Genomic DNA, 15201 nt, shown 5'->3' with positions numbered 1-15201 from the left:
ACCGCGTCGTGGATGCCTGGAAGGCCGCGTTTAGCGTCGCGCGTGATCACGTGGCTCTTAGGTATGAAAGCGGTTAGCGTGTTGCCCAGGACATCACCCATGCAAAAGTGGATAAACGGGGGTTGTCGTGAGGCTGACAGTGCTAATCTTGGAACATTAGAATTGCGACTCCACTATTCGTTCTCAGCACTGTCTCTCTTGCTCTCTTGCTCTCTTCCTTCCATGTACATATGTATGCTGCGTAGCGCTACTCCCCAACCCGTATCGATAGTCGTGGAATCCCTTTGTGTACGTCATTATTGCTGACCAACCCGATGGAGCATAAATGAGCTCTACACGCAACCAGGGCTGGGTCCCGCAGTCAGCCGGAGATGTGCAGCACAACGTACGCAACGCTGCATTGCAGGGCGCCTCGAAAGCCTTCTCCAAACCCCCTGTGAAGCCGAAGCCTGTCACCAACACATATACCGGAGGAGACAATGGAGCCTGGCTAGCAGCCACACGGGTTGGAACAGGCAGCCCTGCATCCTTACAACGAGACCATACCGGCGGATCTCTAGGCGTCAGCAGACCAATCACCTCCAACCCGGCGAACCCTACGTCGTTGACCGTTCCTAGCGATCACCTTGACCGTGTACCATCTCCATCCAACATCGCGGCACGGCTAGCCGCTGCCCGGCACAGCCCTCTGAAGCCCATGCCCCAACCCAAACTCCAGCCCGCGCCCTCGATGGACGAACAAGAGCCAAATGAAAGGGATGTACTACCTCCACCTGGTAGTGTGGGTAATCTGCTTGCGAAACTTGAGCCTAAGAAGCCTGGTCCGCAGCAGCAGAAAAGGAGAGACAGTCTTGAGTCGCGCTCAGCTGCCAGCCGTGTCCAGCGACCGGAATTCACCAGCAGGCCCACTGACGATACTCCCATACCACCTACAAATACCTTAGTAAAGATGTTTGAACAAGGCAGGTCTACAACGCCGACTGACCAGACTTCTACGCCTTTACATATTGCTCGAAGTTCGCCGCCTCCTGTTCGATCCCCAAAGCCTCGGCGGACCTTTTCACTGCCACCTGAACCGGAAGAAGACAATGCTCCACTGCAGAGGAAAAGGACACAGACACCTCCGCCTATCAAGCCAAAGCCAAAGCACCAGATTCAGCTACCCCCACAATTCACTGACGGTGCGAATGATAAAGCATACTTCAATACGCCTAAGAAGGGTCCTATGAAGTCACCTCCGGTCAAGCAGAAGCCAGTAGAATTAGCCGCTCTCACGACAGCAATCTCACCGCCTCGAAAAAGCTCCCGTCAGACAAGGCCAACGTCCCAGGACGCATCAACATCGGTTCCAGGGCAGAGAAGGAGAATGTCGGCATCCATAGAAAGCTCTAAACCACCTTCAACGCCATCTTCTTTCAAGTCCGCAAAAGAGGAACAAGAAGAAGAGGACGCAGAAGTCAAACTCAAGCCAACCGTGCCTCCACCTCGTCGTTCGACTACCCGGAAAGCAGAGTCAGTGCCGGCTTCGCAAAAACTTCAACCGACAACACCCATACAGATCAAACCACGTGCAGGTAGTCAAACGCCAGGTTCGACATCTCCAATGCGGAATCTCTCACCTTATCGACCAGCATCTAATACAGGCACGGCCTCCCCTTCTGTGTATCATAACAACTATCAACGCGAATCAGTCAAGCAGATCACCCAGCACATGACTGGAGAGTCCCTATCGAGTGCAATCATGGGCGCAGCTCTGGCTTCACAGTCTCGCAATGTTTCCCCTGCGCCTCGCCCCATGTCAGTTGAGCCGCTCTTCCCACCACGCAAGCAACACCATCACCACTTGCCGTTTCACCGGTCTCCGTCTCCACAGAAGAACTCACCTCCGAAAAGCACAGGGAAGCTGCGTACCACAATGCGCAAAGAGCCTTCCTCGTCAGACGATGAAGATAACAAGGTGGACAAGTACAAAAAGAAAGGCACAAGAATCATGGGCATCAAAGGACGGAAACATCCGAACAAGCATGACGAGGGAAATCGAAAGCGATGGCGTGACCAGCTCACGGAAAGAGAGCGAAAGCGGTACGAGGGGGTCTGGGCGGCAAACAAAGGCCTTTTCATACCTTCATCGCCTCGTGCACCGCCTGACGACGATCCGTCTGCCGATGTACTGAATCTTGTGGTCAAAGAGATTTGGACGAGGAGTCGCTTACCCACACACGTGCTGGAAGAAGTATGGGATTTGGTAGGCGGGCGAGCGATTGGAAGACTGACCAGATACGAATTCGTCGTGGGACTGTGGTTGATTGATCAACGACTCAAAGGGCGGAAACTACCCGTCAAAGTCAGTGATAGTGTGTGGCAGAGCGCAAGGAACGTTGACATTAAAGTCAAGATTAAACATTAATGGAAAGGGTATGAGCGTTCATAGATTACCGTATCTGCCGCCGATATTGTACTTGGTGCTATTGATACTAGAGATACCCTTAATTGGAATTTATTTCGTTTGTTGGTATAATTCATTATCCACCCTTAAATCCTTGCCGGTCTCACTATCCCACCATAGACAAAAGCCCAGTACTCCTCACAAAATTCGCCGTACTCCAGAATCCACCGCTGAAATCAAGATCGTACCAGTAATTCACAGCACAACAGATTCCTTCTTCATTGCAGCTCTGACTTACTTTGTGATACCAGAGCGCAGGCAAATACAGCATATCGCCTTCATCTAACGTCACACGCAGAGGCTGCGAGTATTCCGAATAAGGCGTCGGATTAACAAGTGGTACATCTGGATCCCATGTCGCAAACGGCACATATTCCTCCGGCTCATCCACCGCAATCACAAGTTGCCCCTTCTCTTCCTCACCAGATACCACTGATTTAGGTCGATACGTAGCCGCGAGCACAGCCTTCTCATTCACACAAGCCGCCTCTACCGGCGGTAGGAGTACAAAATGCTTTTTACCGAGAATCTGCACGTAAATATTTTCGTAGTTGTCTTTGTGCAGAGCGGTGGTAGAATGCGAGTTTCCGAGCCAGAAGTTGATGGCGTCGGGATCCTGCTCGAGGGCTATGCGGGCGAAGGGGATGGAGTCGGGCACGTCGGCGAAGAGGGTAGCGTATTCGTTGCGGAGATTGTCGTTTTGGGTTTGAGCGTAGTGTGTTGGGCCAGCGTACGTTTTATCATTTTCTTGACGTTGGATTTTGGTTAAGACGGCTTTGAAGGGCTCGTCGGTTTCGTGAGGCTTGACGAAGAGGGAACCGCTGCTGAGGAGGTCAACAACTGAATCGGCGTTGCCGTGGGGTGTCATGGCTACGTTTACGGTTTGGCCGTACATGACATCTTGGAGGTATTGGGCGTTCCATTTTTTGCGGGCTGGAAAGCTTGAAGCTCCGTTGCGGATTACGAAAGGGCGATTGCGTGCGACTTGTCGCATGAACTGGAGTGGTGATGGCTCTTCATGGAGAATATCGATGGTGGAGGGGTTGAGGTCGTGGTAGGATGTTATTAGGTCTACAAATCAACAAATAAGCCTTGTGTCGATAGATTACAAAAAAAACAAAAGTTTAGTAAAAAATGTATCGAAGAAAATGAATGCACCTCTTACAGCATCTTGCAATGTCCCCTCGCCTTCAAGCCCAGTCGGTGCAGGTCTAGATATGTCAGCCAAACGAGCAAATCAAGAGAAGTAACACATGATATACCTGAGACCAGCCTGCTCAGCGCTCTTCAAGCCCACGACTTCATCTTGCACCTGAACCATCTTTCCGCATTCATGCGAGTCCGCGCAAAAGTTCATGAAGTGGGATGCCAACGGAGTTAAGTATTCTAGCGCCGGCGATAATCTAGCTTGACGGAATTCCGAGCACTCGTTCGTACATCCCTCCCTTGCTCCAACTACAACAAGTTCCGCAACGTCATTGAGCGGACGCGCAAGCCTAGCACCGCATAATCAGAAGATGCCCAAGTGATACCAAAGCTCAAAATCTTTTTCGCTTTGTAATGCCGCCACCATGGTCTTCCATCCACCGCTTCCATAAGAAGTCAGCACCTGCCTTCTTAAGCCCTCAAGCATGGACGCGTACGCTACACTTGTACCTATAACACCAATGCGCAACTAAATCCATGTACAGGTAGTGCCTTCCTGGTTGCCAAAGTCTTCGTCGTCGGCCATGTGTTCTTCTCGTACATAGGCGGCGTGGGATCTACCACCGGCATATCCATGGTTCCCACCATCCCTCATTCCTTTCGCTCCCACCCTTGGATCCTGTACTCGTCGCTTCACCGTCGAGGCCGAAACATACAGGTCGGCGATGTGATAACGTATACGCATCCCATGTTTCCTAACCAGCATGGTTGCAAGCGGGTCATTGGCATGCCGGGCGACCTCGTCAGTGTTATCACGCCGGGACGCAGTGACGAGGATATCGAGGCAGTTGATGCTGATGGGAAGTGGGCGAGCGTGAGGGGAGAGGTGATTCGGGTGCCAGATGGGCATTGCTGGGTGCAAGGGGACAATCTGGAGTGGAGTAGGGATAGTAGGTTATTTGGTCCTTTGCCGTTGGGTTTGGTTAAATCGAAAGTGCTAGCGGTTATTCTGCCGTTTCGAGAGGCAAAATGGGTTGGTAGTTCGGTCGATGTAGTTGATCCGCAGGAGAAGGAAAGAGAATGGATCCTGAAATAAGAGATGGGACGATACAATGCTGATGAAATAATCACACTTCACTTAATCGCCTAGACAAACTGTCACCGGCTCTACGAAACAACTACACAGGCAATTCCTATAACAGCTCTTGACAACAAAACACAATAAAGACAGAAGAAAAAAATGAAAAATCCTCGACACATCGAACTTCTATGTGTACAAGACCAAAGTCATAAACCATTCCATAAACGCCAAACAATGCATTCCCTTTCTGTGGTCACACACTCCCCTCCAAAAAAAACACGCTCGCTCAATCCCAGCTCTGCTTCTCCATAGACGGCGTACCCAGCACACCAACACCATCACCCCTACGTTTCCTCTTACCCACAAACTCGCTCGCCCAATCAAATATCTGCCACGCCCAACCGCCCGCAACCATAACACCACTAACAACATTAACAAGCGTAATAACCAACTTCCAGAAGCTCTTGCTCTCCTCGACAATCGCCAGCATAATAGGCTCAATATCGAATTTGACAAAGATACCGGGGACGTAGCTATCGTCTACCTTGTGCGACTGCGAGGTAACGGCGTACTGGTTTGTCTTGATGGCGTGCGCCATGCGGAACATGTTGGATGAGGGTTGATCATTTGTGGAGACCATAGATTCCATAATAGGCATGAGAGCAGGGTCGTCGGTGTAGATGGTGGGGACGATGGAGAGGTAGTATTGGAATTTGTAGAAATGGTCTGCGGGAGTTGGGGTGACGGCGATGGTTGAGTCGAGGGGGTTGGTGAGGGAGGGGTAGTATGGGCCGAATGACATCTCGCGGATGATGTGGGAGAAGTTGAAGGCTGGTGGGTTGTTAGTTTGGGAGGGGGAGATCTTGACGGGTTCGGAAATGTGTGATCTTACATGAATGTTCGAGGTGTTCTCCAAATTCCATGTATCCGTGTCCTCTTGCGGTGATATGGAAGTCTCCCTGCACCTTATTTCCCACAAGATTGCCGTAGATTCTGCAACTGTCCGTCGGGCCGCGCAGCTTGGGTGTCTTGCTGAACTTTTTCTTTGTCGCTTTTCCCAAATGCTCGTGCACATCGCCATACTCTTCCCATTCCGGAATCTGGGTTGTCTCATCCTTGCCCAACTCGTGCGTGCCTTTCTCCGTGTTCTTGCCAGTCCACTGCGACCATGAGGTGGGGTCTTTACGTAGAAGCTCGCCGGCTAGCGTGCGGTCACCAGCTGCATCTTGCATATTTACGTGGAGGTCAGCACATTTCATGGCGACGATTATATCGAGGTTTATTTGCATGTCGTGAGATACGCCCTTTTCGATAGTGAAGCTTTGCGTCGTTGTGCCAGCATACCAGCGCGCAATTTCCGACCAGGTCAGATAGATGCATGTAATGATGAGGGTTACTGTCCATGCCGAAGAATTGCGACCCTGGACGAGGTATGTCTTTTTGGTTTTGGCTGTGGTTATCGGTTAGTTGTGTTGCTCGTCTATGAGTGAGCAGCGTCGCATCAGTTCAAACCACCATTGCAAGTGATATGATTCACCTTCTCCAAATCGCTGCGTGCACAAGTCCTCTCAATCTTCTGTACAGAAAGTGGTACTTACGAAAAGCATCGAAACTTGACACGATGCCCCCTTTGGCGGGTCCAAACGCATCCTCATCATGCCCATGGTCCCCGAAACCGTTCATTCTGGCTGCTCAGTCGTGACACTAGGGTACTGCAGCCCCAGTCGCGATTTAGCAAAGATCAAAATGGGAAGAAAGTAAAGGGTGGGGTGAACTAATGAGCAACGTTGACACAAGTAGGTAATGCGACGCGAAAGGCCACCTTGAACTGCTGTAATGATCGACGTCCGTGCCCGCGGAAGAGGCCCGTTTAGGATCGCTCCGCCACGTGCTTCCTTCACCCTGCGAACTTATCGTATGCACCATCCCGCATGATAATAATGCGCCCCAATCATTATTTGCATATCTCAGAGTTCATTATGCTTGTTCATTGTCTTAATGCTGCCTTGCTAAATATGATACATCATGCCTTCATTGATCAAGTTGAAGCAGTAGTGTCCCCAAGGTTGCTAAATTTGCTGTCACCATCCTGTGCCATGTCGGCCGTATTGCGAGTAACACCAGCATTTGCAGCATTCACACCCTGCAGTTTGCGCTCTGCTTCCCTAGTGGGATCGTTGAGTGTATCGATTTCGCCATACTTGCGGTCTCCGTGTAGTTCCGGGTCCTCTGTCAAATTGGCGCCCTTGGGCTTAAGTACGCCTGGATCGACATGTGTACCAGAGAGAGCAACGGGTGCTGTACCCGTCACGCTAGATACTCCTCCAGCGCTACCCGAAGTGCCGCCTAGACCTCTTAGATCTTTGCCTGAGCTTATGGTTTTCTCCTCGTTCCATCCTTCCTGAGCATCTCGCGCTTCAGAATTAACGGCAGCGCTGAGCTTGACGGTGTTTGATGTGTCGGTTGTGTTCGTGGTTGTCGATGAAGAAGGCTGGTCTAAGGCTCCTGCCTTGGGGTTGCCTTCACCAAAGTGGCCATGATTCTTAAGGGACTCGCCTGCGAGAGAGTCGGATGTTACGACACCGACCGCCTCGTTGATGGGAACTTTCGACGCAGGGTCGGTAGTTACCTGGGAGATGAAGTCAGCTGTGTTCTTACCTCCAGCATCTCGTCATGAGGTAAGGTGAGGGTGTGTAGGCCCGTTCTCTGGTAATACTGCATGCATACCTTTTGTCCGATGGAAGTCATGTTATTTAGATATCTTGTTATTCGGGATGAAGTTGGTTGGTTTTTTTCTGAGAGAATAGGATGCAGGTATTCAGTTGCAGAATTGTAGATGGTGTGTGATTTTCGCAGAGAAGTGCAAGCTGCCTTTAATGTATGCTCATAAATCATTGTGACCTATACATACGTATGGCGTATGTTGGCGTTTGTGTGACGTCAAAGGTGCTTTACCTCAGCCTTGACTACTAGTGCTGCCCTGTTCTGGGACAGACGTGGTGTGAGATGGACTTGGATCACGGAATTTACTCCATTAAACCACAATGGACATTGGGTATTCATGTGTGCTTTGCGGCTAGGGTAGCGTCGGGAATATTCGTGTCTAGGCAAGCCTCCATGAGCACCTAGTTAGTGTGTACGTACACTTTCTTGTTTGGACCAAGAAGGCGAGCTTACGGCGTTTAACCCTATATTGCTATTAGAAAGTAACATGTCCTTTTTCAAACACATCTAGAAAAAAGATGCTATTACTACCGTACAATTCATAATCCACAGTCTCTTGGGGTATTTGGTGTTCACACTTCCGGCGTTGCTTCGCTTTGATCGAGAGATCAAATGCACCAGTCAGACAGCTAGCCAAATGATAGCGAATACATTCAGTAGAAGAAATCACCAATATTAGAAACAGATGTGTTTCATCATTCATTGAATTCGTATATTAAGTCGTCAAGATACTGCTCTTGCAGTCGGCCAGCTGAACGCAGTGACAGCGACCTTGTATGATAAGAAAATCCTCCAATCCCACTACGCTTTGGGTATTTTTGATCATCATCCTCGTGGAATACTCTACTGCTTGAGACCAGAGCTGGGGTCGTTCTTCTGTGGGTATCCGTAGTCCTTGCCCGTTGTGTCGGCAAGGCCAGAGTGGTTCTTGGCCTCGCGAGAAACAGCATCGTTGGGAATGCCATCGAGACCATCCTTTGCCTCACGGGCTGAAGCACCACTAGCACCGACTGCGGGCTCACGGATAGCTCCGCCGCCAGAAGTGAAGCTGGCTTCTTGGCCACCCGAGCCAACGTTGACAGTACGAGCGTCGGAAGAGTTGAAGTCGGAGGCGACTGGAGGCTGGTCGGGAAGAGGGAGGTTTGATTGGGCCTCATCAACGGCCTTGTTATTACCCTTCATGTCGACGGTGGTGTTGGCGTAGCCTTGCTGAGAAGAGACCATTTTGGTTGTGGTTGTGTGCTAGGTATGTTAGTACTTAGAAGTACTGAAGGCATGCATGTGGGGCCGTGTCTCGCGTCAAGAACACCAACTTGAGAGCTTCCTACCACCTACTGCATAGGATTGTACTTACTTTATGAATATGAAGAGGAGGCGAAGAGTGTCGGGGGTATGAGTTTCGGGTTAGAAATGTAATTGAAGTTGTGGTTGTGATACTGGAAAGAAAACTGCACTGTGAGGCGCGTTGGTGTTTTATTATGGTAGCTGAGAACCTTCGCCCCACCATGACGTCTCACTGATGCAATTTGCCCATCGCAGATTCCCACCCCAGCAGAGTGGGTTTGTTCGCATCATCGGATGGTCTTCTGCAAAATCAGCTAGTGCTTGCGCCCGTGCATCGGGACAAGCGAGCCGCAACTCTGGAAAGTGTCGCGTGTCGGTTGGTTGTGATTGGGGGAACTGGGAAGCCAAGTACAGTAAGACGTAAGCAGTTTCTGATTGCTTCCCTTGATGATGGGAAGTTTGAAATACAAAGTATCCCCATAAGGAATGTGCCTAGTTTCTCCTTGCGGTTGCCCTTTCCCCATTTCTACCCCTAGCAAAGTCCGAAGATCATCCTAGCAATGAAGCAAGCAGGAAACCAATACCAAAGACAGCATAAATAACGCCTAAGTGGAGAATGTGAGGTATCGGTCCCCAGACCGATGACACGACAGGGATCTGCCGGCCATCGGACGGGCATGGCAAGCGACATACTGCCTAAGTTCAGCACAACGAGGTCTTCTGATGCTTGTTTCACCCATGGATCCTGGCAAAAAATGGTCCCTGCATCGGGGTCTCGATCAACACGTACATATCTCGTGTAGATTATGACGTATGTGTGTAGGCGTTTCAAGGTATAGATGCCCAATTGCGCAGGAACCAGTCTTGGAAACGAGTGACGTGGATGTTAGGGAAGACGGTGTTGAGGTACGCAGGCACTACAAAATCGTAGCGTCCCTCTGCCGTCGCAAGCAGCGGAGCGAGCCGTCTTTGTCCAGCCACATCATCTTCCAGCTGTGCCATGGTCATATGGTACTCGAGGTCTGCGAATTTAGTCAGTACAAAAATTGACATGCAGTAGGAGGGCGACGTACTTGCGGGAGCTTGGTATTCAATGCTGACCCAAGCACGATCTAACAAGAGTCAGTTCACTCTACTTGTCATACTCGAGAGGTTCAACATACTCCTACAAGCTCTGATTGTCTCAACAAGACTATGCACAGTCATACGCTCGCCACATATGCTCATCTCTGAAGCCCAGGTGGGCATGTCAATGGCTCGAACTACAAACTGTGCTACATCATATGCAGATGTCAAACATAACCAAGAGGGGTTTTGTGCGGCATCGTAGATTGGCGCTATCGAGGTCATCTGTCGGGGATTGGCAATGAAGTCTCCTTCGTTGCCATAGCCCGTACTGGCCCCTATACGGTGAGACATCATTCCATTGACGGAGAATCGCTCATAGAGTATACCACAGACGAAAACGGTGTGTTGAATATAGCCACTGTAGTGCTTGAGCAAAGCTAAGGCTGAGTCCTCCCCACGGTCGAGTAATCCGTTCTGACTTCGCAAACCGGGTTGACCTTGGAACTCGGCAGGCGCGAAACGTCGCACACGACATTGTACAGCCGCTTCAATGAGCCGAAGCTGGGGGTTTCCCAAGACTGTGGATATGACTGTGTCAACGCCCATCAAGGCATGTTGAAGGGAGGCGGCATTGTTGTAGTCTACAGTCTGACAATTGTAACCAGATGCTATGAGACTAGTTTGATGCTGATAAGAGTCAGCTTGGCTAAAGTAATATAGCAATCTGATGCTGAGCTGTTTCTAAATACATACCGTTCTCGAGAGAATGACCAACTGATGACTAGTTGAGTTGTTGATCTCCTGAGCTATCAGAAGTGCTAGGCCACAAGTACCTGATGTTAGTTATAAAGTCAGCAGATTTCTTGAGATATTCTAATCACCGTCTCACCTGCTATAGCGATGCGCATGTTGGCCGGCATTGCTATTCGTGATTTATTTGGGCTTCTTGGTTCTCGAAGGATTTCGAAAGTTGACAACAGGGTTCGACCTCTCTCCCTTTTCTATTATCACACCCAGGACTCACCTTGGGCACCACCCATGACCATTTGCCCTTCCCATATTACAGCGTATTGACGTCCGTGACTCACAGGGGTGTTTCCGAACCCATGGTATGGTGGAGGCCGGCAGCCATGGCGGGACGGACGCTACCACCATGTTCTGCAACATCCAAGGATGATTGGGGAGAACTTGGAGAATTCTGGTGAAATCCTGTGGCAGATCACATATCTGATACCGTTGCCTGCTTCGAACATATCCTCCGTGGTGGGACCCGGTGCTGTAGCTAGTGTGGAGGGGCCGAATCACCGCCACCCCGTTGCTGCAGGCGTCCTGTGACTCTTAGTAGCAAAGGTAATACAAAATATAGAAAAGTGTACGCGGCATATGCGTGGGGTTGAAGTGTGTAAGCATTAGAGAAAGTGCTTAAACTCTCTATTTCACCATAAGACTGGATATAACAGTGGAAGGAATCAGTTACCGGTCTTTTGAAGCAGCTATCACGCGGGTTCATAACTGTATGTAGAAGCATGGCATGGAATCATGCATTAGGTAAGGAATAGAGCAGTCAGTCAAAGGGCGATGGCTTGATCACGGTATGTGCTAGTTCTTGGACAGAACCCTGGAGACTTTCAGAAACGAGTTAGAATATTCTTATCAGTCTAGCGACGGATTTACGTAGCAATAATTCTTCCAGGCTCAAGTTATAGGGCAGAGGAACATGGGTATGCTACCGACATGCGTACATACATGTTTTTCGGAGACAGCGATTGGCGCGGGAGAGATTCACCAATCATGGGCGAGCGAAGAAGCCAAGAGGTTCTCGGAAGATGACAGGAAAGGAAAATGGGGCCAAAGACTAGTTTAGTGTCCAGAATGGCGTATACACCAACAACAGCCACAACAAGCAACCGATTCGCTTGAACAACGGACCCTGAGCCGGCAGAGATGGCAATCGGATTTTGTGGCTGTGTGGGGATAAGCTATTTGGCTAATCTTCCTATGCCTCTTTCAGTAATTTTAAGGCTGCCCCAGTGTGTGCCTAGAACTTGGGCGGAATTCGCCAGTATGTGCAAGGCAGAAAGGACGCCCTTTTGACTGACTGATAGAACGTGTAGAGATGACGGAGGCTACAGCAGCTCGTCCCATGGCCTTCTGCCTTGAGTGAACCATCTTCACCGGTACAGGTGGGGTAGCAGGAAAAGCAGACATTGAGTGCATCAACAGACCCAGGTGTATGCAACACGTCAGATGCTAAGAAAGAAGGACCGGTTGTGCGCACACTCGCAAATAGGAGATGGGATGGGATAGTTGAAGAATGAGTCGTTGCCTAGATGAAGCGGCGACAACGCGTAGGTGCAAGACGGGGCATCGGAAAAGGCCTATGGTAGACAGTTTGCGTAGAATCGCAGTCCGGATGTGTATGTAGAGTGCACGTACTATGTGTATGGATCCACCGATCGTGTTTTGCGGAGGCGGCGTGGGGAGGGGTGCTTAATTGGGTTTAGGTATCACGTGCCGACGTGTTTCGCGAGCGGTACTGAAACTAACCGCGCCGCTTTTGTAGGCAAAGTAGTCGCCCTATCCGTGAGGTGGCATGGATGGTTCATTGGACTCTCTGTCTCGATATTTTGATTGTTGGATCCCGGTATGCGCGTCGTTATGCTGACGAATCGAGCACAAGTCTTCACAACTACTATGTCGTGAGATGATGGTTTCGGCACGCGCACAACTGGCCGGGGTTGTTCGGATAAGGCTGACAGAACGGTGGAAAAAGCAACGCGCAAGCGGGCAGGAGAGGCAGCGAAGAATGAATGCATATATTCATCACACGAAGCGCGTCACGAATGTGTCGCCAAGTAGCCCCGCGATGGTCGTGCATGTATACGTGACGATCTGCAGTACAGGATAGACCTTGGACGTGAGGCTGGTGGGCGAGTGTGTGCACAGACGGCGTGTTCGTTCTTGGGGCAAGGTGGGCTGCACGACATAGCTAGGCAAGCGCCCGGCTCGGACCAATCTGATACGCACGCGACGGGAAGACGCGCTTCTCACGACCCTTTCCTGCCACCATATTGCGCGCGTTATTCTTTCTATAACCTCTGCATGCCGGCCAATTCTTGAAAAACACACTGTTCTCTCCTTCCCACACCTGGTGCCGCCCCCTCACCATGACTTACTCGTCGCCTCTGCCCTCGTTTTCGTCGCCTGCGTCATCGCGTCTCCCGACGGTTAGACGCGCAAGTTTCAGTGGTCAATTGGCTTTTCTCGTCCATTCGCAGGAAACGGTTGCAAACCACATGCCTCCAGACGTCGACAACAAGGCTCTCGCTCGTCAGAAGCGAAGACGCACAAGGTACGTGGCCAATTCATCCTCTTTCTGTTCTTCCATTTGGCAGCGGCCCATGTTCGACATATACTCGCCATGTTCGACGCGCGCTGGTTCGTGCGCGGCCTACCGCTCGGGAGCTATTCGGCCTACTACCCCGCGGGCAAGCGACACTCCAACATGGCATCGCCGCTGACCACGCCCACTTGCAGCAAAGAAGACGAAGATATACTCAAGTCTGAGTACCTGAAGAACCCCAAGCCCAGCAAAGCTGCCCGCCTAGAAATTGTCAAAAAGGTCGCGCTTGGCGAAAAAGAGGTCCAGGTACGACCCATATTACACCACGTCACGAGTATGCGTGCTCCTGCTAACTTGTCTTCTTAGATCTGGTTTCAGAGTAAGTCGTTCCTTCCTCGCATCGCTGCGCATATCGCTGCTGCCTTGCAGCAACAGACTGCGTTTGTCGTGCGCCGCGCAAAGCTGCACCAACATTGAAACATGTCCTGATCATGCCTTGCACCAGATAAACGCCAGAACGACCGTCGTCGCTCGCGCCCTATCGAGCCGTCGTCTACCGCGTCATTCATGTCGTCGTCATCCACCATGTCAGACCCGCCCACCGAGGATGAAGTAGTGGCTGTTGCGCGCCGTATCGATAACGCGCCGGAGCCGCACGAGTCGGACGAGTGCCCAAAGTCCGATCCACCAGAACAGCCCGCAACCCCCGAACTGACGTCCGACGAAACTATCCCGGAGCCGCGCACCATCGACACAGCTGTCTCCCCAGCTGCTGAACCTGAGAACGCAAACGAAGCAGCTGTAGAGCTTTTGTCCGAAGCACAGACCGGGATAGCTCCTCCCCAGACCACCAACTCTCAGCAAGCCGTACCATTGTCACAAGGTCCCACGCAATCACGCACATCATGGATTTCCAACCGCCGCAGTGCCTCATTCGTCCGATGCCTACAAGACTACACGCCTGAAGTCATCACCTTCCCGAATGCTCCGCCCAGGCCCCTGGAATCACCTGAAGCCTTAACAAAGACCCCTTCACGTCCACTGAAACGCACGCACTCGTTTATGCGCTTGTCGACAAACGAGAATGGTACCGCCCGCATCGTCACCGACTTAGACAAGACCCCTTCACCGCCCAAATCAAAGAAGACTCCATGTTCCTTTTCTCGTGCTGCAGCTGGACTTCGACGAAGTTACAGCGCAGCAGGCTTGAACGATAGATTGGCTGCTGCTGCACGAGGAGAGCCAAGCCCAAAGCTACCAAGGACAGGATCGAGCATTGGGAGGAGTAGGGACTCGCGTGCATGGGAGTTTTGGTGCGACCCTGAAGCCCGGTCTACGACAAGCCTTACTGCGCGTGCAGAACAAGAAGAGAGTGGGAGTGCAGCAGACGCGATAGGCATACTTCGCGCAAACCGAAGAATACTAGCTCAAAACCAAGCGCGTCAAAATAGCAGTCCGCTCACGCGTCACAGCTTACACAAGGTACTTGGTAGTCCGCTAGTGAAGAAGTCGCGTGGTCCCATGCAACGCGCTTCGACAGTCAGCGGTCGCATCCCGCACATCGAGTATTCCAACTACAAAAGGGGCGGCGACAGCACCGAATCGGACGAGATGCCACCAACAGAGAGCGACAAGGAGAACTGGGAGCCAAACGCGTCCAAATCGGTACGTCGCGATCGACAAGTTGCTGCTACGCCTCCAGCTTCAAGAGGTGCTCGTCAAATCCTTGGGGAGAACATAGAGTTGATGTCACAAGCATCAAGTCTGGGAGCAATGTTAGCCAAGGAAAGGAGGGCTAGTGGGAAACTAGTCGTTGATCCCGAGCAAGACGATGAATTACGGCAGTTCATGGGCGGGGATGGTGCGAGTGGGCGTTCGAGCATCAATTCAGCTGAAGAAGCTGGGTGTGTCGAGGGTTTGCTGAAGCTGAGCCAAGGCCAGTGGAGATGATTATGCAACAGGGCGTGATGCTACTGGCACAAAACATCTTATTTTTGGTGGTTGTTTTACTTTGTATTGTCTGCATATACAGCGCTCATTTTCCTGGTGTTTTTTTGGGCCCAATAGGAAGGAAGAGCGCAAGCTCAGGATAAGAAAGACATCAGCTGT

The 15201-nt window shown here is 51.0% G+C and overlaps 9 protein-coding genes across 9 annotated transcripts; 3 read left to right on the top strand and 6 right to left on the bottom strand.

Moving 5' to 3' along the window:
- Positions 1–134: 134 nt before the first annotated feature.
- COCSADRAFT_243279 (uncharacterized protein) lies at positions 135–2479 on the top strand. Its single transcript, XM_007705621.1, has one exon. It carries the CDS (start codon positions 326–328, stop codon positions 2405–2407), a length of 2082 nt encoding a protein of 693 aa, XP_007703811.1. The 5' UTR covers positions 135–325; the 3' UTR covers positions 2408–2479.
- Positions 2480–2552: 73 nt separating this feature from the next.
- COCSADRAFT_163801 (uncharacterized protein) lies at positions 2553–3767 on the bottom strand (the record flags this gene model as incomplete). The annotated part of the gene is made up of 3 exons (XM_007705620.1): positions 2553–3517; positions 3605–3657; positions 3709–3767. 3 exons carry the CDS (start codon positions 3765–3767, stop codon positions 2553–2555), a joined length of 1077 nt encoding a protein of 358 aa, XP_007703810.1.
- A 239-nt stretch (positions 3768–4006) lies between these two features.
- Positions 4007–4688, top strand: COCSADRAFT_98588 (uncharacterized protein; the record flags this gene model as incomplete). Its single annotated transcript, XM_007705619.1, has 2 exons — positions 4007–4085; positions 4138–4688. The coding sequence occupies 2 exons, from the start codon at positions 4007–4009 to the stop codon at positions 4686–4688; spliced, it is 630 nt and encodes a 209-aa protein (XP_007703809.1).
- Positions 4689–4959: 271 nt separating this feature from the next.
- COCSADRAFT_98785 (uncharacterized protein) lies at positions 4960–6356 on the bottom strand (the record flags this gene model as incomplete). Its single annotated transcript, XM_007705618.1, has 3 exons — positions 4960–5504; positions 5566–6123; positions 6272–6356. 3 exons carry the CDS (start codon positions 6354–6356, stop codon positions 4960–4962), a joined length of 1188 nt encoding a protein of 395 aa, XP_007703808.1.
- A 282-nt stretch (positions 6357–6638) lies between these two features.
- COCSADRAFT_40109 (uncharacterized protein) lies at positions 6639–7537 on the bottom strand. The gene is made up of 2 exons (XM_007705429.1): positions 7401–7537; positions 6639–7302 (listed from the first exon to the last, which is right to left on the bottom strand). Exons 1-2 carry the CDS (start codon positions 7419–7421, stop codon positions 6712–6714), a joined length of 612 nt encoding a protein of 203 aa, XP_007703619.1. The 5' UTR covers positions 7422–7537; the 3' UTR covers positions 6639–6711.
- A 546-nt stretch (positions 7538–8083) lies between these two features.
- COCSADRAFT_40108 (uncharacterized protein) lies at positions 8084–8788 on the bottom strand. Its single transcript, XM_007705428.1, has 2 exons — positions 8752–8788; positions 8084–8639 (listed from the first exon to the last, which is right to left on the bottom strand). Exon 2 carries the CDS (start codon positions 8619–8621, stop codon positions 8241–8243), a length of 381 nt encoding a protein of 126 aa, XP_007703618.1. The 5' UTR covers positions 8622–8639; positions 8752–8788; the 3' UTR covers positions 8084–8240.
- A 425-nt stretch (positions 8789–9213) lies between these two features.
- On the bottom strand, positions 9214–9441 carry COCSADRAFT_40107 (uncharacterized protein; the record flags this gene model as incomplete). The annotated part of the gene is made up of 1 exon (XM_007705427.1): positions 9214–9441. A coding segment is annotated over one exon (228 nt), but the record flags the coding sequence as incomplete, so codon positions are not given.
- Positions 9442–9509: 68 nt separating this feature from the next.
- COCSADRAFT_163796 (uncharacterized protein) lies at positions 9510–10657 on the bottom strand (the record flags this gene model as incomplete). The annotated part of the gene is made up of 5 exons (XM_007705617.1): positions 9510–9703; positions 9755–9793; positions 9845–10436; positions 10503–10582; positions 10639–10657. 5 exons carry the CDS (start codon positions 10655–10657, stop codon positions 9510–9512), a joined length of 924 nt encoding a protein of 307 aa, XP_007703807.1.
- Positions 10658–12857: 2200 nt separating this feature from the next.
- On the top strand, positions 12858–15198 carry COCSADRAFT_125307 (uncharacterized protein). Its single transcript, XM_007705616.1, has 4 exons — positions 12858–13101; positions 13287–13398; positions 13459–13471; positions 13598–15198. Exons 1-4 carry the CDS (start codon positions 12917–12919, stop codon positions 15040–15042), a joined length of 1755 nt encoding a protein of 584 aa, XP_007703806.1. The 5' UTR covers positions 12858–12916; the 3' UTR covers positions 15043–15198.
- Positions 15199–15201: the final 3 nt, after the last annotated feature.

Source organism: Bipolaris sorokiniana, assembly GCF_000338995.1.
Source record: "Bipolaris sorokiniana ND90Pr unplaced genomic scaffold COCSAscaffold_14, whole genome shotgun sequence".
NCBI classification, from domain to species: domain Eukaryota; kingdom Fungi; phylum Ascomycota; class Dothideomycetes; order Pleosporales; family Pleosporaceae; genus Bipolaris; species Bipolaris sorokiniana.
This window is presented reverse-complemented; position numbering and strand designations above follow the sequence as displayed.